We start from the raw sequence: 25,973 nt of genomic DNA on the forward strand, positions 1-25,973 counted from the left end.
GTCGCGTTCAACTAAGATGTGTAGCCATTCTGTAACACAATTGTGAGCTGCAGAAACCCACCGTTTATGGAAAGCAATGTCTGAATCCTTAGAGAGATCAAAAGGTGTGGTGGGATCCTTAAACACCCTTAACCCTCTAGGTGTAGTCTCAGTGTCTAAATATCTTTGCAAACCACAAATGTTAAAAAAAGTGGCAGTTTCCTTAATCATTTTTTTCTCTAGATTTTCAAGTAAAAGTTTGTTCAGCATTATCCGGTAGAACATTTTTTCTTCCCACATTACAGAAGGGATTTAGGGAACGTTTTCTCCGGTCATCTTCCCATTTATCCCATAGAGTATTACTTTTCTCAGAGCCAGTTCTATGCAATAACTGTCGCTCACCTCTATCAGAGTTATTGCTTACAAAATTGTCCAAAGAAAGCTGGCTTCCATCCTGTGGATCACGCAACACTCGTGGAAACTGAGCAAGTGAATCCGTAGACATTGGAATCAGCAGGAACAACAAAAGCACCAAAATTGGATAAAAAAGCACAACAAAGGATTCACCAAGCACGATTTAATGTAAAAATTCTGTCTCTCTGACGTCTCGGCCTTCGCCTTCAAGGAGTACAGAACAAATGAAAAACAATGTCCTTATATACAGATTAAATTACTTCAATAAAACAATTAAACAATCAGATACTTGTAAAACTTTAAACTAACAGCATCTTCCAATTAAAATCCTCATTTAATCCATCTGGATATAAAGTTTTAAACTTCAGTATGTAAACTGCTTCTTTATGCAGTAACAAATGTTTAATTTTCAATTCATCATACTTGTTATCAGGCAATTGCTCTAAAATAGTTGCCTCTAACAACTTTTCATCCCCATTGTGCATTTCAAAAAAATGTCTAGCAACAGGACTTTCATTTCTGTTTTTAATTATGTCTCTAATATGTTCCAAGAGTCTTACCTTGAAGGCTCTCTTGGTTTCCCCTATATAAAATTTTTTACAGGGGCATTTCAAGGCATAAATAACCATTTCAGTATTACAGCAAAAATGATTGTTTACTCTGAAAGGACTATCATTAATATAATCAAAGCTGGGTACTATAAAGCTGCAAGCCTTGCATTTACCACATTGATAAGTCCCTTTATACTTTATATTTTCTGTCATTGTTACTGGTGGGAAACTGAACTTGCTTCGCACCAAGAAATCTTTAATATTTCTTCCTCTTCTATATGAGAATTCAAGTTTAGCCTTCAGCCATGGTTTGACATTACTTAAAGTACTAAATGATGAGCATATGCAGGGACCCCAACAGATTTCTTTTTCCACAAAGCTGGCTAGGTTCAGTTGTGTATTTAATTGGGAACAGTCATCTTCTGTCCTCGAGACTGACTGGATCTGTAATCTTTTAGTGGATAAGACACCAATCGTTTAAAAAAAAAAAAAAAGAAACATTGTTAAATTATCACTTATGACATGGACAGTCATACATTTACATACAAATAAAAACAAACCATATTAACATTAATCATAGTTGCAAGCATTATACATCACAAACTATAGTGACATTATTTTATTTGCAAACATTATAAATCACTTATCTACCCAGTCATTGTCAGTCGCACATTACATAATTCATTTAAATCCTGCCTTCTTTTAAACCTCATTCCTCTCCTGTATGTATTGTCCCCACAATTCCCATTTTTGTATGAAATTTGCTCCTACTCTTTTCTGAAGATCCTATTTCCAGTTGTTTTAGCTCTGTTACTATAGTCACTATTTCTAGTACAGTTGGTTTAAACTTTGATTTCCATTTTCTAGTAATTGCTTTTTTGGCAGCCACCATAATTAGACTCAGCAAGGTCTTACTATGTCAAGGCAATTCAGATTCTGCATCGTAGCTCAGAAAAATAATTTCACTAGATATACCAATTTGCTCACACATTATCTCTTATAGAGTAGTCTGCAGGCAATCTTTAAAGTCTGCCAACTTATTACACTCCCAGAAAATGTTTCATATTTCTTCTTTCTTCCCCATCACACCTCCAACATTTGCTGACTATGAGGAAAGAAATTCTCTGGAGTCTACTTGGGGTATAAAAATACCTATGTAAACATTTCCAAGCAAAAATCCTAAATCATCTAGGTTGTGTTACATATCTGGGAGACATACATATATCCCCCATTGTTACTTTGTGAATTGCTTATCCAGTCTCTTTTCCCAATCCTTTCTAACCTCCTCTATTGATTCTTTATAGTTACCATGCAGTATTTTATACCTTGTACTAATTATTTTTGAACAGCTTCTGTTCTACATTTTGCTAAATTTCTTACCTGTGCTAATCTTGATAGGGAGGGCACTGTGTAACCTGCAGTCCAAATAAAATGTTGGCATCTTCCCATTCTATTACCTTTTCCTCTCTAGTTGTTTGCTCCCAGTACTTTGGTTCCTTTACCAGTTTTCTTTAATAAATTCCATGCCCCTCCTGCCTATTTTAGTGGAGGTATTTGTACTCAGCAGAGCTGTTTAGCTGGCTGTGACTGATTCTACAACCTTCTGGGTATACAAAGCTGATAAAAGTATACTTTTTTGCACTTACTGTCTCCGTGATGGTTGAGACTGTACTGAATTTGTTTCATTAAATATTGGTGGTCTCTCTCTCTCTGCTGTTTGTTTTTGCACTCTCCCACCAAGTGCTGTTGTATTCTTAAACTTGGTGGCTTTGTAATTATAAGCCCCTCCTGTAAATTTGTCTTTGGACACTCCTTCCAGCCCCATCTCATTTGCTCAATCAGCTGAGTACAGAGAGATCATTTGGGAAGGACTACCCCCCCCCCCCCCAGCTGCTTTGATTTTGGACACTCCTACCAGTACCATCTCATCAGCTCTGTCTACTGTGTACACAGAGGGCATTTGGGAAAGCCAACCCCCTTAGTTTCTTGATCTTGAATTATCTTCTGTTTCCTCCCTCTCCACTTAACAAAAAAAATATTTTTACACTTAATTCAGCTGCTGGTACTGTAACTGTGTTCTACCTATTTTGTTACCTTATTTTGCTTTGCTGTGTCCTCAAGTGTTCAAGTGCTCTTATTCTGCTGCATGTATTACATCTTGTTAGTATTCTGATTAAATTTATCTGCTATACTAAGCATCTTAGTTTTGGTTTTAGCACTTGTGCTGCAGGCCAGTTATTTTACATTTAAGAAGGTTTTTGTGGTCTACACTGTTGTGGACAAACCCTTATCAAAGCCTCTCTTCATAAGTCCACCAAATATTCAGAACACTGTCTGGACAATTCCCATCAGTTTCTCCTGCCAGCCATAGGTGCCGGACGTTTTTGAAGACTGGGGGGGTGGAGGGTGAGAGGGGCACTTAGTGATCTAAAAAGGGCAATTTTTATATACAACTGTTTAGTACCACAACATAGGTTCACTTAGAGGACATTGTAAGCTTAGCCAATTCCATTTTGGTGCTTGAATTACCATTTTCTGATTGGTCTTAACTATCCCATGGCGGATAATTGTATATTAGCCCTAGTGAGAATAACTGTGATCATACCATAAATAATTTGAGGGGACCCATGTAAGGGATGCAGAATTTAAGAACTGCCTCTATCCATTAGTGGCATGAGGGGCAATCCTGGAGTACATTTTATATTGCCCATCCTTGGATCCAAGTTGCATTTGAATATGGACGGATGAGCTTTTTTTTTATTTTTATGGATAGTCTGTTCTGGAACAGTGGTGGCTTGTGTTACATACAGCCATCTCTCCACAACATTCAGTTTAGATGTCTGGACTGAGTATTTCTGATGCCATTTGACTTGCTGACATTCAATAGGTCCATCTTTATTAGGTTGGAGGATGCTTTGTATGCCAGACGTGTCACCTCTAAGCACTCTATAGGACACTGAGTATAGTAATAAATCTTTGAGGTGGTCTATGCAAGACCTGTTTAAGACTTGTATCCTTTTATTAAGATATCTCTGAAGGTATTCCAGTTGTTGCATGGGGCTGGACAGATGCATGCCAAAGTGGGCATTGTACAAAATGATTGACCTAATGAGAGCATTGTAAAGGGGGACAACATCTCTAGATCTAGTCACAATCAATTCGTTTGTAATCTGTGCAATATAGAAAGGCTTTCTTATGACTCTGGACACATGTTGATCAAACGTTGGGTCACTACACGTTCCCAAATACCAAACAATTGGTTCAGTTCTCAGAGGTCATTGTCATGATTTTGACACCAGTTATTATTTGAGACAAACCTTCCTGCATGATGGTTGTCATTTAGGGATTCAGTAACTGCTCCTAGCTTGCGGTCTTCTCAAACTTAGCCGACCAAGGCCTTTTGGTATTTCCTTTTACTTTTGAGTTGTATATGCCCAACAGAAAGTCTTAGCACCCTGGGGGACCCCATTGGTGACTGGTCTCTTCCCCTATTTTCACCTCCTGCATCCTGTGAGCAAGTTGGCAATCCAGCTAGTGATGCATGTGTTTTCTCTTACATTATTCATTATTTGTAATACACCTGAGTAGGGGATTGTCAAAAGGCTTGTCCAGGTCAAGGTAATGTGGTGTGAACTGTTTTGCCTTCATCCATTGCTTTAGTAACAAGAGTAAAGCTTAAAGTTTGCCCATGATTTTGAGCCTTTCACACTTTCCTCTGGGCGGTTTTCAAACACAATTTTAGGGCCATGCATACATATATGCTTTCTTTGATTCACCTTCCTGATTGTATTAAATTATATTCCTTGTATAATACCGCACAGTTGTTAGAATGCATTTTAAATTTGTAGTTTTGAACAGTCTTCTAGTAAGCAATGAAACAAAATGTATGAACTAATTATGACAAAACTACCCATTTCTGAAAATTTCAACCATAAAAGTCCAACTTCTGTCATTAGAATCCACCAGTATCAGTAAATATACAAAATCTCTGCAGAAGAAAGTCATCTAAATAATTCCACATTAAAGAGAATTCTAACGAATGAAGAGGTTGCTGCTAGCAAACAACTTTGTTTCATTGTTTCATCTACAAGTAAAGTGGCCGTTGCCCTTGAAGAATAAATTGCCTATGTTACATTAAAAAATGATAAGCTAGTAATATTGCAATAGGGAATGGATGACAAACTGATAACAGGTTCATAGTTACTAGGTAACTCTAAAGGAGGACATTCACAGGACTGCAGCATCCACTCCCTTTAAAGTACAACACACAGTACAGTGTCTTCGATCCATCTGCATACTGTGCGAGTAGAATCCACTGCCTTCTGCATCAAAAGAAAGGCTGCTACCTATTGTGCTACTAACAGTGCAAACAGACTTGGAATAAGCAGTACTAAACTTTTCTTCCCGTGAAGCTCTCAGCTCCTTGTAAAATTTATTTAACATTTGTTTACCAGGAAAGTCCGACTTGGAACAAAGCCAATTTTCAGCAGAGGTCCAGGGAGAAATGTTTCCAGTGCATGTCTTTGTAACATGGGAGGAAACCAGAGCAGCCACAAGAAACCACGCAAACACAGGGAAGGGACATACAGACTCCACACAGAAAGCACCCCAGCCAAGAACTGAACCAGAGAACCTCTTGCTGTGAGACAACACTACCACTGCACCATCCGTTTGACGCAGCTAAATCTCTCAATTTCACAGCAGAAGAAGTCTGGAAAAAGCCAAAATTTAAGGTTTATATTATATTCTCGAAAGCTGACAATGTTGAATCTGGCATTGCCGACACGAGAATATTGAACGCTCAGAATCTCGAGCGTGTAAACGGAAATCTCCGTAAGGGGAGATTTCCATTTACTGCAATGTAGTGCGGTCTTCGAGTTGGTGTATTTAAGTAGTGGGGTGGGGCAGCCCAGCTTAAACCAGTTAGGGTACTTTTTTTCCTTTTTTGTGTGTGTTTTTATAAGGTCGACGTTTGAAGACATCGACCATATGGTGTCAACCATATGTTCGATGTTTTCAAACGTCGACCTTATAATATAGACCCAAAATTTATTGGGGGGGAGGGCAAAGGGCCAAAACCAGGAACACATTTTAAATATTGCTTGTATAATCTTAAAAAGTTGCTAAAATAGTGGTTTGTGTTACCAAGTGTTTCCAAAAAAGATAGGAAGACTGAAGCTTAAAGCACTATCATTTAGTGAATTCTGTTCTCGCTAATTAATCTAGATGGTTGAGAGTTATGGACTCCACTCCCTGAATCAGATGTGGTGGTGTGGGTAGAGAATAGGCAGGCTGTTGTACCTAAGGTACAGGGTTTGAGCCTAGGTAATCCTAACCACCAGCAATAAATAACTGGGGCATTTCTCACACACACACACCACTCTGTATTTAATATACCACAGATATGTCTGACATCTGCAACAAACTTCAGCAACCCATGTGTCATTTCAGGCATTCAACAAAATAGCAGATACAGGTTTAACAATGTTTGACAGAATCTTTACCACTGACGTTTTCCTTCTAAATGTTTTATTAACAAGGCAACCATGCCTCCTCCTTCACCCCTCATTTCATCTACACAGATTGTTAAAGCTCTTTTATTCTACATCCAATTTCGTCATATTGGATGAATGTAACTGTTCAATTCAAATTAAAAAAATAACATTCAGTCAACAGTATTAATATTTTTCCCCTGGAAAAGGGATATACAGCTGCATTCCAGTCTGGGAATAAACATGTAAAAGCACATGTATGTGCTTACTTGTAAAGTAATGGGGCACAAGACTGAATAGGTGGTTATACCTTGATTTGTGCAAGAAAGCTTTGCTGAATGAGCTGAAAAAATTATGTGCTTTAATAGCAGTTTCACTGTATCATTAAACACAGACTACACCAAGCCTAATGTTTCCTAGATTCTGTCCTATATAACTGCAATCAGGCCTGATAGCAGCCATCAAAACACTATCAACTAACCTTTCTGTAAGACATTAACAAAAGCTAACTTCTTTAATGACAGTTTGCAACTGCAATATGTCAGGGGTCATTGTACAGGAACAACTGTCCCTGCACCACAATTAATACCTCTGGGGCAGCTTAATCCATCCTACAAAGCCCATTTTTCACTGTGCTGAAGGCTTTATATGCTTGGAACTACATAAATATTCTAAGATGGTAACACTTGCTGGTAAGGTTGATAATTAAGTTACTCTGCCTGGTAAGAGTTGTTTTTTTTTTTTTTTTTTTTTTTTAAGATAATTATTGTGTCAGACACACACTCATTTGTATATATCCAGACACACACAATAAACCGGCGGCCAGCCGTTTCATTGCATAAACCGGCGGCCAGCCGTTTCATTGCATAAACCGGCGGCCAGCCGTTTCATTGCATAAACCGGCGGCCAGCCGTTTCATTGCATAAACCGGCCAGCCGTTTCATTGCATAAACCGGCCAGCCGTTTCATTGCATAAACGGCGGCCAGCCGTTTCATTGCATAAACCGGCGGCCAGCCGTTTCATTACATAAACCGGCCAGCCGTTTCATTACATAAACCGGCGGCCAGCCGTTTCATTGCATAAACCGGCGGCCAGCCGTTTCATTACATAAACCGGCGGCCAGCCGTTTCATTGCATAAACCGCGGCCAGCCGTTTCATTGCATAAACCGGCCAGCCGTTTCATTGCATAAACCGCGGCCAGCCGTTTCATTACATAAACCGCGGCCAGCCGTTTCATTGCATAAACCGGCCAGCCGTTTCATTGCATAAACCGGCGGCCAGCCGTTTCATTGCATAAACCGGCGGCCAGCCGTTTCATTGCATAAACCGGCGGCCAGCCGTTTCATTGCATAAACCGGCGGCCAGCCGTTTCATTGCATAAAGGCGGCCAGCCGTTTCATTGCATAAAGCGGCCAGCCGTTTCATTGCATAAAGCGGCCAGCCGTTTCATTGCATAAAACGGCGGCCAGCCGTTTCATTGCATAAAACGGCGGCCAGCCGTTTCATTGCATAAAACGGCGGCCAGCCGTTTCATTGCATAAAACGGCGGCCAGCCGTTTCATTGCATAAAACGGCGGCCAGCCGTTTCATTGCATTATAAAAATGGTAATGCTTACGGTGGGTGACTTTGGCAACAACACGCACATTTGTGTTTCAAATTCATGTGATACTCGCACGAGTCCTCCATTGGGTCCTAAAACAGGTCTTGCAGCTGTAAAAGTTGGGGAGGTGCACTCCCTTCCGCTCGCTCTCTGGTTCCGGCGGCTATGCTGCCAGCCTGGTCGACATGGGCATACGAAGTGTAGCAACTGCCTCATGTTCACTGACAGCTCTCTTCTCCTAGCACATAATTCCTCTTGTGAGAAATATATCTACGTCAGTAACCTGGAATCCATGCTCTCTCGCGCCACAGTCAGTACTCCTGACAGAGAGGAGATTGCCAGCTCAAACACACCACCCACATCAAATAGCTTAGCACAACACACACTTACCTATGCAGAGGTCCTCAGTAAAAACTTACCTAAACATCAGAGAGCTCCAAAACTCACTTGCAAACATTCCACACACAAACACATCACACACTGCAGACAACACACCGGTGTCCCACAAACACAGCCCATAAAGTATAACAGTAAACCAACAAAACCCAGAAGGCATAACAATAAACCAAACATACTAGTCATTTGTGGCTCAATTGTGAGACACACCGATGTCCCCCCTCACCAGGCTGTACAAGGAGAAGCAATATGAAGACGCCAGCACCAAGGATGAGCTGAGAAGAGTTTATTGGAACTGAAAACTAGACCGGTTTCAGCACATAGCATTCATCAGTAGTACAACACTGAAACAGAGGAACAACCCACCAAGGAGAAGGTCATGGTCAGTTGTCTGTCAGGCAGCATCCTACCTTCACTAAGAATGATACCATGATAGCAACAACAAATAATTGACTTAGTTTCTGATGTCTTTCCAAGGGGATCCAGTGTCTGTCTGCTTGGGCTGACGTGCTTGACGGGCCTCGATGCATTGCTACAGATGGCCTCCACATGTCTCCCCTGGGATTCTGGATCCAGGCCAGTGCTCTTGCCTTCCCCATTTTGCCTTTTTTAGGCTATATCCCAAAGACCAATCTTCTGGCATACAAGATCTGTCAAAAAGCAAATTGAAGGTAATGCTGCTTAATGCTAGGAGCCTTAACCTGAAAGTGCACTCACTGGAGGCTCTCCTCTCACTGGAAAATGACAGTCTGTGCTGTCACAGAAACTTGGTTGAGGGCTGCGGAGAGCACCACTTCCTTACCAGTCTATACCTCATTCCATACATTCGACCCCAAAATAAGGTTGGAAAGACTAAAGGTCGTGGAGTCTTTATCTTCATTAAGGACTGGCACACCACCAGACTGATTTGCCAGCATGACGCACTGGAATTACTCCAGGTGCAACTGACAGTTGGCAAGACACACATCCAAGTTGTCAGCTGTAGATCCCCTTCCATGACTCAGGACACCCACTCCGCCTACCTGGACCTACTTGCCTCCATCAAGGTACCCTGATCCTTGGTGACTTCAACTAACCCACCACAGACTGGGTGAAGTACTCCTGCACTAATGCACTCATCCACCGATTTCTTGACTTCATCAATTCTAATGCATTAGACCAGCTTGTGTCATCACCCACAAGGGGAGATAACATTCTGGACTTGGTTCTTGCCAACATGGGTAACCACTGCACCACTCCCATAGTATGTTCTTCTCTGGTGAGATCAGATCATCAGTCTGTCTCATTTGAAGCGTCTATCCACCCATCAGGCTAAAAAACTTCTTAAAAACTAACTACAACCTCCTAAGGGAGGGTATCAGTAGCTTCACACCACCACCCCCCTCAGAGGATGCAGACAACTATGCTAAACAGTGTGCCAATTCAGTATACAAGCACCTGTACAACTGCATGGACTCAGCCATACCCAACAGAACTAAAACCTACTCCTTAATGAAACGCAAACCTGTCTAGTGGACATCCTTTGACAGGCTTTGCAACAAAAGGATGAAACTGTTGTCCAAGGGTAAAAAGAAACACATTCTGAATTTGAAACTACCCTCCGAAACAAAGGGAAACCACAAAGTAGTCTTCAGTTACATCTGGAACCTCCATGGCAAAGCCCAGGTTTATTCTGAATTATAGGTAGGTACTAGGCTATCTGCCCAAGGGCATTTATAAGTCTAGCCAGAGTGCGTCGGCTTTCGCCACCCCATTGATTAACTGATCCTCTGTCAAGCAGAGCCAATGAAGTGATCCCAGGGGTGTATTTTCTGTTACCCATCCACTCATCAAGGTTTCTCTTGAAGAGTGTTAGTGAGGGGCTTTGCCTGATGTAATTTGGAATTTTGTTCCAAAGCATGGGGAGTCTCTGTGACAGGAATCTATTCCTCCAGCATGTTCTATTTATTGTTGTGGCAAGGTTTAGCTCACTAGAGCTCGTGGCTCGCAGTGACTTGGATTTCTTTAGGTGGAGCAATGTCCATCAATCCTGAGTTGGACTTGGCTTTGTAAGTCAGGCTGAGATCACCTCTGAGTAAGCGATATGCCACTGAGTACAGCCGAAGTTTTTTCAGTCTGGCTGCATAGGACATATGTTTGAGACCAGTAATCCTCTTGGCGAGGTACTTTTGTGGTCTTTCCAGCTGTTGGAAGTGTCTTGTGAGGTACATCCCAAATGGGGCATTGTACTCTATGATGGGTCTAATGAGTGACGAGTAGAGGGGCACTATAACCTCTTTATTTCTAGATGCAAACCCTTTAGTAATTAGATGGGCCACATAGAAGGATTTCATAACTACTTTGGCAATATGATTGTCAAAGGGGAGAGATTATCTACCTGGGTCCCCAGATCTTTTATTACCTCTACTGTATTAAGGGGGCTGCCACCTATGTGATAATTCGTGGGTGTTTTGTTTTTCCCAAACGGGATGACTATGCATTTTTTGGCATTTAGCCTGAGGCCATGACTTTGACACCAGGTGTCCATCTCAGTAAGGCCCTTTTGGAGGATGTCTGTGTCAGCCGGAGAGTCAATTATGGCTCCCAGTTTGCAGTAATCGGCGAACTTGGTTAGACGTAGTCCTCCTGTGTTTGCCTGTACTTCTGAGAAGTATATGCCGAACAGTAGAGGTCCCAGGACCTAGCCTTGTGGGACACCACTTGTGACTTGTTTAGTCGGACCTGGAGCCCGCTATTCTTACCATGTGAGTTCTGTCTGTAAGCCAGTTGGAAACCCATCTCGTGACATAGGGGTTTATGTTCAGGCGGGTGAGTTTTTCTGTAATACCCAAGTGGGAAATGGTGTTGAAAGCCTTGGCGAGGTCAAGGTAGGCTGTGTGAACCACCTTTCCCTTGTCTATGGCCTTGGTGACTGTATCAAAGTCAACCAGGTTTAGTAGGCATGATCTGCCCTTAACAAAACCAAACTGGGTCGGGTCAAGTGTTTGGTGGTTCCCAATGTCTTTGTTAATGAGTTCCATGATGATGTACTCCATAGCCTTGCAGACCAGTCTAGTCAGGCTATTGGACGATAGTTGTCAGGGTTAGTTGTGGCCCCTCCTTTGTGGAGAGGAATAACCGTTGCTGTGCACCATTCTATGGGCATGTAGCCTGTGGAGAGGCTGAGGTTGAACAGCGTGTTTAGGTGGTGGGTTCATTCTGTAGTTCGTGCAAGACACAGCCTGGGACACCATCTGGTCCCATTGACGCTGTGTTTTTGGCTTTTGAAAGGGCTGTTTTCACCTGTGCGTCTGTGATTTTTGGGACACTACACTTTTCCGGTATTGTTGTGGGCCCTTTTGGAGGTGAGAGGGGGTGAAGTTTGCACTGAATCTATCTGCCAGGATGTTGGCAATATCAGTAGGTTCAGTCTGTTTTGTGCTATTTTGCACTAGTTCAGTGCATATCTGTGAGTTGCCATTTAGATTCTTAACATAGCTGAAGAAGGTTTTGTGGTTATCTTTTGAATCTTTGGCTATTTTTCTTTCGAAGTTAGCCTTGGATGATTTCATGAGGGACCTCAGTTTCTTACTGATACTGATCAGAGATGTCCTTCCTTCTTGGGATTTGCTTTTTTTCTGAACTAGTTTCCTCCTCCTAATGTATAGCCTGTTTCTTGCAGGGGTCCACCAAACTGGTTTCCTTCTCTGAGGAGTTAGTCTTGGTTTTGCTAGGGGATTGCATGATCCATGCATCTTTGTAGGTGCTCATAGAGTGCATTTGTAAAGGTTTCTGCATCTTGGGCAGCGTTATCCTTTAGCGTGGGGGCTGTGAAACTTACCACCTCTGTCTTAAGTAAGGTGAGGTTTGCTTTAGAAAAGTTTTTTTACTGTGGTTTCCTTAGTTGGGAGTGGTGGTGGGGTGTGGACATCCAGAGTGATTAGTTTATGGTCTGATCTAACCAGTGACTGGTTGACCTCCGGTGTGGAACACCTGTCGCCCATGTTGGTGATGACCAGGTCCAATATGTTTTCACCTCTGGTAGGGGAGTTTACCAGCTGATCCAGGGCGTTTGAGTGGATGAATTCCAGGAAGCGCTGGGCCTGGGAGTTTGTACTCTAGTAATTTTCCCAGTGAATGGTAGGGTAATTGAAATCACCCAATATCAGGGTGTTTGGTAGGACCTTCATGTTTTCCAGTGTTTCCAGAAAGGTGGAGTGGTGGTCCTGGGTCATGGAGAGTGATCTGTAGCAGGCCACAATTTGCATTGCAGATTTGCCCGATGTTGCACATGGATGATCTCAGAGGTATCGTACTGCACCACTAACCTGGAGGTGTAGGTATCCTTGATGAATATGGATACACCCCCTCCTTTTGTGTTTCGGCCCATGTTCTGTGGCCGAAACGTGTGGTATGAGTTGTAGCCCGGTAGTGCGGGGGTGCTCTCTGGAGCCTTGAACCAGGTTTCAGTTACTGCACAGATGTCTATGTTCTCCATACTGAGGAGTGCCTCGAGCATGTGAATTTTGAGATCTAAACTCCTGGTGTTGAATAGCATAGCCCTCAGTTTTTTTGTTCATTCTGCTGTTTACAGAGGTGGGTTTGACTTTTGAGCCTTGCCTAAAAAAGGCACTATGGGGGCAGCAAGAGCCTTGGCCAGTATTCGAAAACCTAGGAGTGACCGGTGCAAGCCGTCTCTTGCAAAGCAACGCGGCTTGTCGAGCATGTCGTCCCAGGCTTGGCAGGCACTGGATCCCCTTTGAATGACACCAGAAGCTTAGCCAATTGTTGAAATTGACGTTTTTTCTTTATACTGAGGTATCATTCTTGGTGAGGGCAGGATGCTGGTCAGGGTCATACCAGCCTGGGCTTACATGATCTACTTAAAGATACCACTTACACTGATCCTGTTAACTTAGCCAACCTGCTAGCAGATAAATTAAGCACAAGCTTCATCCCCCATTCGACATCCCCAGTACTTGTCTCACACTTCACATCTCCGTACATAAAGTGTTAAAGGTCGTATCCAAGGCAAGGAACACACCTTCTGTGGGACCTGATAGTATCCCAGGCTGTATTCTTCACCATCTCCAAGAACTAGCTTCGCCGTTGAGCACCCTATTCAACCACAGCCTAAGTACAGGCTTCATTCTAGCAGAGTGGATAACTGTCATTGTCATCCCCATGCACAAAGGTGGTGCCATTACTTACCCTGGAAACTATTGCCCCATTAAATTGACCAGTCTGATTTGTAAAGCCGTAGAGCGTATTATGGATCTCATAAACAAGGACATAAGCAGTCTCCAAGCACTTGACCCCCACCCGGTTTGGATTAGTCAAGGGCATATCTTGCCTGTTGAACCTGGTTGTCTTTGAGACTGTCACCAAGGCCCTGGATAAGGGAAGGTCAGTATGTACAGCTTACCTTGATTTGGCCAAGGCCTTTGACACAATCCCTTGCGTGGGCATCATCGAAAAGCTAACACAACTTGGTGGAAATCCCCCTCTCATTAGGTGAGTGGCCAGCTTGCTCACCAATAGGCCCCACAAGGTCAAAATAGGCACCTCCAACAGCAGACGTGTCACTATTGGTGGTCCCCAGGGATCTGTCCTGGGACCCCTGTTTGGCATCTACTTCTCAGAGGTCCAGGCAAAGAGAAAAGGCCTGTGGCTGACCATGTTTGCGGGTGACTAAGTTGGGTGCTGTTACTGACTCCCCAGATGATGCTAACATACTGCAAGAGGGTCTCACAGCAACAAATGACTAGTGCTTAAGTCCTGGCCTTAAGTTAAATGCAGAAAGATGCATGGTCATACCATTCGGCAAAAACATAGCCCCTACTGATAAACTCATCAGTGGCATCCCCCTAAGCATACAGCCCATGGTGAAAGACCTGGGTACTCAGGTCGACAATCTCACAATTGACCATCATGTAGCAGCAGTGGTCGGAAAAGCCTTATACGTGGTTCATCTCATAAGTAGAGGGATTGCATCCAAACAAAATTGGGATATTACCCCTCTGTACTCCTCCATTAGGCTAATAGAGTACAGCACCACATTTGGTATGTACCTCTCCAAACACCTGCACGAACTGGAAAGGCCACAGAAATACCTCACAAAGAGAATCCATGGCCTCCAACACCTGTCCTATGGGGACAGGCTCAAATCACTGTCCCTGTACTCTGTATCGTACAGATTGCTCAGAGGTGATCTGTGTCTTAATTACAAGGTAATATCGGACCCTGCCCTACTACAGATCGTATATATCCGCAAGTCTAATTCCTTGCACATTACCTGCTTGAAAGACCTAAATCTAATGTGGGACATCAGTAAAACTTTCTAGAGAGAGAGAGAGAGAGGTTTGTCCCCCTGAGGCTGCCCTGTCTCTGAATAAACTTCCCATACATAGCAAAATATCTTGCCGACCCTCTTCAAGCACAGCCTTGATGAGTGGATGGGAAACCACAAATTTTGTCCCAGGGGTTCCACCTGTGTCCCTCATTGATAGAGGCGACAGGTGCTGACTGGGGTTTCTTTTTTGGGGATAAACTCTTGACTAGGCTGGTAAAGGTGTTCACCAGGTTTATGTCGGTAGACAAGGCCCTTCTGCGACTCAGAGGTGTGGGAGTTACCATATGTAAAGTATTGGTTTCTCACTCCTATGGTCAAGTTGCTTATTTTAGCCAAAAGCTACTTGCTACAGCTCTGCCTATCTTTGGATACGTCTTTAAGAAAATTTAAAACTTCAGCCAACTCGGTCCATTCTATTTGTTTGCCGTCTAGGTGCCGCAGCATGCATAGTGAGTCTCCTATCCAGACATATTTAGTGTCTCAGATTTTCAGTCCAGACTCTCCTGAATCATTTATTTGTGCCTGCAGTGTTGGTACTTAGATTCAGCAGAATTATGGCTTCCACCATAGTCATGGAATAGTTTGCTCACTTTCACATGCATCTTCATAAGTGGCTGCTCAGGGTCCAATGGCCTCATATCGTGAGACCATCCTTCTACCCTAGTCATTACTCATTTGCGCAAGATTCAGAGGGCGGATGGTCCAAGGAACTTGGAATTGCACAGAGTCTAATTTCCTCACCCTGATCCCTCCAGAGGGAGACTGTTCCCACAAGATAAGGTGTTCTCGTTGGGCAGTTGCCTTCCAGATGACTTTATGCCTTTCCTTCTCCCAGCCCATGTGATCCTCAGTGCCATGTTTTGGCCACATCAGGTTTGGTTTCTAATGCTGAGGTCTCACCTGGTGAAGTCCTTATGGCTTTTTGATCCTTGTCCAGATCTTCGATCGCACCTATCTGGATGGTTTCTTTGGGACTTGACCAATCTCATGTTAATTGCTTGGTTTCTCCATTTCCTTAATAGACTAAAACTCTCCTTTGACCCTGGATGTCATTCACATACTTTATGCACCCCAAAAATAATCCACTTGCAAAGTGTACAGAAGCAAATGAAAATGTTTTCTGATTTGCTCAGCTATTCAAGGCTTTCACCCTTGTGCTCATTTTCCTGAAATTCTCCAGTTCTTTCCACATTTGATTCAGGCCCCAGTTAACTTTACTGTTAGTTCACGTGGCATCATTATGTAGCTGTATTAGGGACTTGGACACGTTCCATAATGTCATAAATTATGTATGGCTGCCTTAGAAAAAAAATACCTTACTGTGAACCCCCAATTAAAAGACCATTTCTTCTGAGAGACCTTAATTTTGTCTTAGAATCCTTAACTAAAAGTTCTTTGAGCCAGCTGCTTCTACACGTCTAACATTCCTGTCTTCCAAAACCCTACTTCCACAAGATGTTCAAAATAAAAGGCTTTTGTCTTCTGCTCTTCTCTCTCTAGTCATCCTTAAGGACAGGGTATCCCTTCAGCCTAACCTTTATTTCACCCCTAGGTCACCTTAAAATTTAACTAGAATCAAACTTGTATGTTTGCTTGTGTTCTTCTGAAATCTTACCAGTGAGGGAGAGTACATCCTTCATACCCTAGATGTTCACAAACAGTTGAGATACTATCTTCTTCTTTCAGCTTTTTCCTGGTTAGGGGTTGCCACAGCGGATCACCTGTCCGCTTATGATTGGCAGTGGAGTTTTTACAGTGTCTAGTTGCCAGCCCGGCACCCAAACTTCCACAGAAGGCGCACACACACTCACACCTAGGGCCAATTTAGTGTCCAATCCACCTGCAGCATGTCAGGGATGTGGGAGGAAACCGGACCACCTGGAGCAAACCCACGTGACCACAGGGAGGACATGCAGACTCTGCACAGAAGCCACACAACCGAGGAGCGAACCAGAGAACCTCTTGCTTTGAGGTGGCAACGCTAACTGCTGCACCACCAGATTCTATCATCCCAGAACAAAATCATTCAGGAAAGATTCTCCTTTATGTAATTCACTCCTTATAGACTAAGAAGTAAAGTTTCTAAGGTTACCTTGTTACTATTAACATGTAACTGTACATTCTTTATATGTACCTCTCATAACACCATGCCAGTCAATCCAAGGGCGCTCTCTATTATGTCCACATTTACTTTCACATTCCCATTTTTCAAAATTTCCCCTGTGGAGTAATCTGTGCTGCAACAACTTGGTCCATGTTGCATGCTTTTGACAAACATACAAGTTGGATATAATATCCAGGGCTTCCTTTGGAGCCACAATCTTCAAGGGTATCCTGTCATTATGCCAGTTAGAGCAGTTGGTAGCTTGGGAATATGAACAGTCGCATCAGGTGAGCCAGATGACTGAGATATAGATGTTATGCATTTTCCATAACGCAAGATCCTTTCATCATGTTCCATCTGATATGATATCCCCCTTCCAAACTGTCATTTCCTAAGGACCTGAAAGACCATGCTTGAAGCTCTTCTTCCCTACCTCCTATTCTCCTCCAAAGCATCAGTGCTCTGCGGTAGGCAGCAGACTTAATCTGAAAAGTTGTGGCACTGGGGGATTATAGGAGGGAATTTTTTAAAGGAGCTCTATGATAGGGGCACTAGTACCACCAGATGGGAGCTGACCTGTAGCTCACTGATCCATCAGTAATATTAGAGGGACCAGGATGAAAGAGTCCAATACTGAGGTGAGTGTATAACTTGTATTTTCTGCCACTGAGCTCACTAGAAGAAGAAGAAAAGAGAAATGCTGAAAGGAAAAACTCACCAAAGGAACAGAGGCTGTTTTTGTTGCCTGTCAGTTTTCCAAGGCTCAAAATTGATGAAGGAAGTGATGCGTGTCATATTGGAAGGGGGGGGGGGGTAAAGGTCTGAAATTATGGCCGGATGTAGGACTTTGCCAGACGCAGAAATTCCTGAGCGTGTGACTGTAGCAGTGGCTGTCCTCAACATATGCATTTATGATAAGCTAGCAAGTGAAATTTCCTTCCCTGCTTCCCCTGTACTGCTTTTGGACCATGAAGGACCAGGGCGAGTACCCATACACCCCTTCCACCCTTAACTCTTATAATTTGATCCCTTCCTTTCCTTGTTAGAGAATATAGGTCATCATTAGGGAACCGTAAGCTAGAAAGTCAGACCCTGACAAAAGGCATCACTTTTGCCTTTCTTGGGGGAGAGCACTAAAGAAGCAAAGATGTTCTTGGCAGATGCTGCCTCTGTGTAGCAGGTATACGAAAATACCTGAGTAAGGCAGCATCAAGCCAGAAATTGAACTTTGCCACGAGCAGAGATCTTAGTGAGTTATGACTGCAACAGTGACCACACTTTTGAATCTGTAGAGTTATGGTAAGTTGTCTGCAAAGTGTACTTTCTGCATTGTGTACACACAGTATTCTGCAGCATTTGCTTATGTGTAACTAACAATGTTAAGTTGTCTATCTCGCCTTCGTTCTTGCTGGTTGGATCGGAGCCGATCCTCTGCTCCGACTCAGCCATCTTGAATAGCTCGAGAGCTGTTTTCTGGCTCAAGGCTGCCCCTTATCCCATATAATGCCTAACAATAGCTACCCTGATCTCGTTTGCCACTTCAGCTGCCGAGGTGTCGTTTTTCTGGCTCAGGCTTGTATAGAGTTCTTTGTGTAACTTTTTCAGTAGAATTTAACTTTTCTAGTATTTTATTAGCGATAGTTTGTTTCTGTGATAGATAATCGTTTATCTTATAGTATCCCTCCTTTTGTAGAACTCGTTTAACTTGGAGTTTTCCCCCACCCCTCCCCCCCCTCCTCTTCTTGTCAGGTTAGCCATTTAAGTTAGAGGCTTTCCTTCTGCTTTTTTTCTTATAGGCTAGCCGTTTAAGTTAGAGGCTTTCCTATTATCTCTTTTAAAAAAAAAAAAAAAACTTTAGCTATAGTCTTTCTAGTAGTTGTGTTTTTTGTAGACTGTATATTGCTTCTTGTTGTTGCTGTTGTCATAACTGGTTTCTTTCTACTGTAAAGGATGTCAAAGGAATCCAAGGTTTCTGGGTTCAAGAAGTCTGACTCATGCTGTCAGAAAATGTCTGACAGATGGGCACACTTCTTGCGTCTATTGTTTAGGCGCTGTGCACCTGCAGGACTCTTGTTGTATTTGCCATGCCTTTAGTCCAAGAGTCCTGCAGGAGCGTAAGAATAAGCTGATTCTTAGGGGTCTTTTAAAACCCCAGGATTCACCGGCCAAGAGCTCACAACCAGTGAAATCCCCTAAATCCACTAAGCCATCTATGGTTCAGGATTTACCTTCTACGTCTGTTTCGGCTGGCTCCGACAAGACAATCTCCCCGTCAGCTCCATCAGAGGCTTCGGAGCTGTCACGGAGCCACAAGAGTCTGAGGTCCCCTTCACTAGAGTCGGTGCATTCGGCTCCTTGGTCTCCTTTACTTCAGAGCAAGCGTAGTCACCGATCCTCTCACTCCTCTCGATCCTCTAGACTGACGGATCATGATGTGGAGAGAGTGGTCAGCAGGTTGCTAAAGTCACAGGCACTAGCTAAATTGTTGTCCAGCCCTCCTCAACAGGTATCTGCTCCATCCACTTCTCTCTATGTTCCTCTTCTGACTCCAATGGGTTCGGAGCCGGAGTTCGTTGGGGGTTCGAGTAGTGGAACCGTCGGCTCCGATAACTCATCTCTTTCTGTTCCGACGTCTGCTCTGATTCCCTTGGTGGTACCTTCCATCAAGGGATCTGGGCGCCAGGGTTCCCATGTCTGCTCTGAGGGGGCGAGTGGCATCGGACCCTTGTCCGACCCAGTTTTCCCCCTCAGAGCTTCAGCGCAGGTGAGCTCTGCTCCAACATCGGCCTCAGAGCCGTCCCCCTCGGTGTGGAGAAAGATTCCTATTTCTTCGGAACCGGAGCATTCTCTGCATCATGGCAGGGACGCCTTCGATGTCATGCAGAGTGTCCTGTCCCCTGAGTCAGCTCCACTATCAGCCCCACCGGCTCCTTCCCCTGTAGTGCCTGTGCCAACCTCTGCTCCTCCTCCAGACCCTAAGCGTAGGGAACCGATGCTCCTGGACACCCCATTGGGTGTTTCCTCCTCTTCTGAGGCCTCTCCTGATCACTCAGAAGAGCCCCCTTGGAAGAAAAAGTGTAAGAGGAAGCACATTGACTCTCCCGAGTCTGTCACTTCTGATACAGACTTAGAAGATTTGGAAGGGTCCTCAAGATCCCCCTCTGAAGATGTTTCCTTCTCGGACATCCTAGAAATGCTTAGGAAGAGGGGGACCTGGAATCCCCTAGCCCCTTCTGAGGATGTCTGTTTTTCTGGATGCCTTCGGTTCCTGACCTTCCACCTCCTGGGTGTCTCCGCCTTTCGATCCACTTATGACCGTGGTGGCTCGAAAGGCTTGGTCAGCTCCGGATACAGTGGAACCAACTCCGAGGAGACCTAGTAAATTCATTACAGCACCCCAGGATAAAGCAGTTTCTTTCGAAAGGTGTCCCTGTTGATGCTATGGTGGTAGCAGCAGCCACCAAAAAAGTTAGCGGAGACCTCTTCATCTGTCCATCCCCCTAACAAGGAGTCTAGGACTATGGATAGATACAGGAAGCGAATGTTCGCTTCAGCGAACTTCTCTATGAGGTCACTGAACTACCTGTGTCATTTTTCCCAACTTCAAAGGGATCTCCTTAAAGAGCTCTGAGATGCCCTCCAAGATCCAACAGCTGAGGGAGCATAAGCCAAGGAAGCTTCTCGGCTAGCGACGCTTAATTAACTCCTCCATGAGGCTCATTTCCTATGCAGCCGATGGGGCGAGTAAAGCTGCAGGTACCCGGGTGGCCCTTAGGAGGCATGTGTGGATGCGGCTGTCTGACTTTGTGGAACCCTTTCGACCGTCCTTTACCAACACTCCCTTTGGTTCCTTTCTTTTTGGACCACAGGAGAAAGACGCTTTGACTAGGTGTGAGCAAGAAGGCAAGGCTCTCTCTGCCGTGGGAGTCCGTTTTTCCACTCCCTCTAGACCTTCTCACTCTTCTGATGTGGTTCCGTAAATCTCAGGGAGCCTTGCCTGACACGCGTAGTTATTTTTCCTCCAGAGGCAGAGGGGGAAACAATAATAATAGATGCCGCCCTCGTGGCAGAGGGGGTCCGCAGAACCAGGGCAACAGAGAATCCTTCTCTGATGAGCCCTTCCAGCATCCCTGAAGGGTTGCCCGGCTGCTCAACTCTGGAGGCAGTCGGGGAAAGACTTTTGCTGTACCCAAAAGCCTGGCATATAATGTAACACGACAGATGGGTACGGTCCGTTGTATCCAGAGGTTACAAAATTCCCTTCCATCAACCCCCTTTACAGTCAAGGAAGACCCTTCCAGATGTCCCACCCAGTCTGAAGGAGCAAGCAGTAATAGAAGTTTCAAAACTGCTAGAAAAAAAAGAGCCATCCAGGAAGTCCCAGCAGACCAGCACAGATCCGGAACTTACTCAAGGTTTTTTGTAGTACCAAAAAAGACAGGGGACTGGAGGCAGATTCTGGATCTCGGCAGACTAAACAGGTCTGTGCAAAGAACAAGGTTTTGGATAGTCATGCTACAGTCCATTCTACCCTTTCTCTGTCAGGACAGTTGGATGTGCTCAGTAGATCTTCAGGACGCGTACTACCATATAAAGATGGACAGGCGCTCCAGGAGATATCTTCGCTTCCGGCTAGGGGCCAGTCATTATCAGTTCAGACCTCTGCCCTTTGGTCTCACCACAGCCCCCAGGGTATTCACCAAATGTATGGCAGTGGTCACTGCTCACCTGAGGCGTCAGGGATTCCAGGTGTTTCTGTATCTAGATGACTGGCTCCTTACTGCTACCACCAGGCATCAACTCATACAAGCATGGGACTACACAATCACAATCTGCTCCCAGCTCGGTATTAAAATAAATTTTGAAAAATCTGCCTTGTTGTCCTGTCAGTCTATCACTTACATAGGAGCAGGCTTAGACACAAGGGATATGTTTGCAAGGTTACCACTAGAAAGGGTGTAAGGCTACCACTAGAAAGAGTGTCCGCAATCCATCAGCAGGTACAGCTCGTGATGCAGAGCAAAAGGATCTAAGTCAGGTACGTCCTTCAAACTCTGGGTTCCATGGCAGCAGTCATTCTCCTAATCCCACTGGCGCGCTTTCATATGAGAATTCTTCAGTGGCTTCTGTTTATGCAGTGGTCTTTCCAAGAGCTACCCATGACTTAAATGATCATGATCACAGGTGCATGCAAAAGACGTCTTTCTTGGTGGATGGTCTCCCCACTAGTTACTCAGGGCAGACCTGTCATACAACCCCCTCCGGTAGCCACAGTGATGAGACACACCTTCCTGATAGGGTGGGGGGGGGGTGGGGTCATTATCTGGGCAGTACAGTCCAATGCACGTGACAAGTTCACAAGTACCATCTGCGTATAAATGTCTTTGAAATGAGAGCTGTGCTCCTGGCGTTGCAAGCCCTTCAAGACTCTCTTCCTTTTGGGACCATTGCTATTCAAACTGACAACATGTCAGTGGTGTGGTACATCAACAAGCAGGGTGGAGCCAGATCCTACCCCCTGTGTCGAGAAGCACTCAGACTTTGGCAGTGGGCAATTTCCTCCCAACCTTTTCTGATTGCGACACACATCCCCTGGAGATCCAACGTCATAGCGGACAGGCTCAGCAGGGCTATCCTCATGCTTCACAAGTGGTCTCTGAATCAGGAAGTTGCGAATCTTGTTTTCCGCAAACGGGGACAGCCTTGCTGCGATTTCTTTGCCACCCCCTTCAGCAGCAAATGCAGCAACTACTTTTCCCTTCTTCCGCTTCTGGGTCGCATACCCAGAGACGCTGTAGTCCACGATTGGTCCCAGGGACTTCTTTATGCCTATCCTCCCTTCCCCTGATACCCAAACTTATACAGAAAGCAATATCGTTGGGTTGCAAAATGATCCTCATTGCTCCCTACTGGCCTCGACAGATATGGTGCCTGTTCTTGCACCGTTACCTTCTCGATCAACCCTGGACCTAATTCCAGACCTCCTGGTTCATCAATCAGGCGGGTTGCTTCAATCCCTCAAAACTGTCCAGCTCACAGCTTGGTTGCTCCACTTCAACCTTAGCCAGGCTTCCCAGCATTTCCCCAGCAGTCCGTGACATGGTCTCCTCTCACAAGTCTACGACGAGGAAAACTTATGCTAGCAAATGGAAACGTTTTTCTTGTTGGGCAAAGGCTAGGAATGTGGATCCCTTTTCAGCCCCAGTCCACGAAATCCTGGAATTCCTAGCACAACTGTTTCACTCCGGGTCCGCTTTTGCTACAATCAGGATACAAATGGCAGCCATTTCTAACTTTCATGTTGGTTTTTCGAACTCTAACATTGTCTCATAAGCTCTGTAAAGCTTTTTGAGAGGGACAACTCTTCTTAGGCCTCCAGTGAGAGATCCCCCTCCTCCTTGGGACCTTAATTTAGTCTTGACTTCCTTAATTCTGCCCCCTTTTGAACTAGCAGCGTCCTGCTCTATCAAGTTTCTATCTTGGAAGACACTCTTTCTGGTAGCTATTACTTTAGCCAGACGCATCTCTGAAATTCAGACGCTATGTGTTCGTCCTCCATACTTGGTTTTTCATAAGGACATGCTTGCTGTGTGGACTAATCCTTTGTTTCTCCCTAAAGTCTGCTCAGAAAATAATTTAAACCAATCTGTAGATCTTCCTGTGTTTTTCCCCAATCATACCAACAAGGAAGAGTACAAACTACATCAATTTGGACGTTCATAGGCAATTGCGTTTTTACCTGCACAGAACTAAAGAAGTTAGGAAGTCGGGCCAACTATTCCTTTCTTATGCCTTGGGCAAACAAGGTCTCCCAGTTTCCAAGGTTACCTTGTCCAGATGGTTGTCACGCACTATTTCTTTCATTTATCAGTTAAAGAACAAAGAGTTACCTATTGAACCGAAAGGTCATTCTACTAGGGCCTTGGCCACCTCTGTAGCCTTCCAGTCTAGGTTGCCCATGGATTCCATCTGTGCAGCTGCAACATGGGCAAACCCTCATACCTTTATTTCTCATTGCAAGTTGGATATGGTCTCCAGGAGCAGAGCTGACTTTGGTTCCACTGTTCTGAAGAGTCTTTTCCACTGAGCCACCCAGGATTTTAGGTGCTAGGGACACTGTCCCAACCAGCAAGAAAGAAGGCAAGATAGACAACTTAACATAACGAAGTTATGTCCCTACCATAACGTTCCATGTTAGTTATCTTCATCTCGCCTTCCTCCTTGCGTCCCACCCTCCATCCCCCTGTCCTAGTGGACTGAGAGGAGTTTTTTTTCTGTTTCACTGGCTGTGTGTTCTCTTGTTTCCTCTATTGACTTAGAGACTATGGCAGGTATAGTCAACTCTGATTTTTTGACTGGTTTATTCTTTTATGTCTGTAGTTAGCTATTTCTAACGAGATCTGGATAGCTATCGCTAGGCATTATGGGATAAGGGGTAGCCTCGAGCCAGTAAACAGCTCTTGAGCTATTGAAGATGGCAGAGTCTGAGCCGAGGATTGGCTCCGATCCAACCAGCAAGAAGGAAGGCGAGATGAAGACAACTAACATGGAACGTTATGGTAGGTACATAACTTCTTTTTTGGTTACTTTTATCATTCTTGTATATTTAGTTTCCTAAATCGTCCACTAAATTATTTTGGGCTAGACTCTTTTATTTTTCTTACAAGTTGATGAAATGTGATTTTTTTTCTGATGCAGGATTACCACTAGTAATAGGTTTTTGACATGCAACTATTGTATGAGATTGTTAATTTGACTAACTATGTGACTAGCATTTTGTTAAACATTTTTTGCTTCAGCCTTGAACTGCTGCATCCAAATCAAGGGTGTTTTAGTCTAATCTTCTTTTATTGTAGGGTGGTGACATTAAGGTTATAAAAGGTGTCCGTGTTGCATTTCTTCAGTTCGGTGACATTCTTGGTGTCTTGAAAGCCATCAATAAAATGAATGGACGTACCATTGGTTCTAAGAAGATTAAGGTAAGAGCTGTTCAAGTCATGTTTGTAAGAATCCATGGAAAATTGTTATAAGGATTGCTGCTGCAGTATTTATGTATTCATTCATTTTTGTTGACTGGGAAAGTCCGGCTGGGATAGATGCCCTTTTCCAGGGGATGCCTGGGGAGAAAAGCTCCAGCATTCATATACATAGAAGATGTACAATACGTTTTCATTTTCCACATATAGTATTTTCATCTTGGTTACTTGTCCATTTTTGCATACCTAAGTAGGTGTAACATGATTAATGATAAATTTGTATCACGTAATTTGTGACTGTAAGAAGAGGAGAAAAGAGATTACCTATGCATTTGTATAAGGGTGTAGCAGACAAAACACAAAGAAAAGCAAGGAATGGCAGAGATTGACATTTGGGTCAGTAGCATTATAATGTTTGAGATTTAATTGAATGAATATGTCCATTAATCAGATCTGACTTGGGGAGCATTTGATGTCCAGCCAGTGTGTTGCTGATCTGCTCTCCATATCAGTAACATCAGCAGACTGCTGAGTAGAAATGGGAGGGCAGCCTTTTTGACATGTTCACTTCCTTTTGCTACACAGAATTAGTTTTTTATCCTGTTTTGCCTCAGTGACTTTCGGAATACTCACATTAAGTACCCAAATTGGGATTTTTTTTTCCTTTGCTAATACTGCTTTTAGATTTACTACTGCTAACACTATTGTTGAAAATGGTCTTTCCAGTGTGGTGATTGAAAATGTTTTGAGGTCAGTGATCTGTGAAAACATTACTAACCATGGTGCCTGTTGGAGATTGAATCCACTGAAAGAGTGGCAGTTTCAAACAGAAGATTTAAGGCTATAAGGTGTTAATGAACTTCAACCTGTAGTCCTCTTTTTGAATCAGTCAGTCATCATTTGCCTTTTGTGCAACTCTGACCATGTCATTTTACCCAGACAGTGTTCCGTGAACATCCCAGTGTTCCTAGATTGCCTTGTTAAAATAGTCACTTTGTCTCTCTCTTCTGTAGAGAAGACAATAGTGTCATTTTCTTGAAGACTGTGCTCTCTCCAGTAAGAAGGCTTTTTAGAAACTGTAAGGGTAAGGTGTCCTATTCAGTGTTGTAGTATTCTTTCCATATGGG

General features: G+C 43.9%; 1 protein-coding gene across 1 annotated transcript in view; it reads left to right on the forward strand.

Moving 5' to 3' along the window:
- Positions 1 to 25,143, forward strand: part of LOC122797806 (msx2-interacting protein-like) — a 377,273-nt gene extending 352,130 nt beyond the window's left edge. Inside the window, exons 7-8 of the mRNA XM_044066327.1 lie at positions 24,727 to 24,849; positions 25,057 to 25,143. Coding sequence (XP_043922262.1) covers positions 24,727 to 24,849; positions 25,057 to 25,143 — 210 coding nt within the window. The remainder of the gene's footprint in view (positions 1 to 24,726; positions 24,850 to 25,056) is intronic.
- The last annotated feature ends 830 nt before the right edge of the window (positions 25,144 to 25,973 follow it).

Source organism: Protopterus annectens, chromosome 3.part1, assembly GCF_019279795.1.
Source record: "Protopterus annectens isolate FY-2018-M chromosome 3.part1, PAN1.0, whole genome shotgun sequence".
Taxonomy (NCBI): domain Eukaryota; kingdom Metazoa; phylum Chordata; order Ceratodontiformes; family Protopteridae; genus Protopterus; species Protopterus annectens.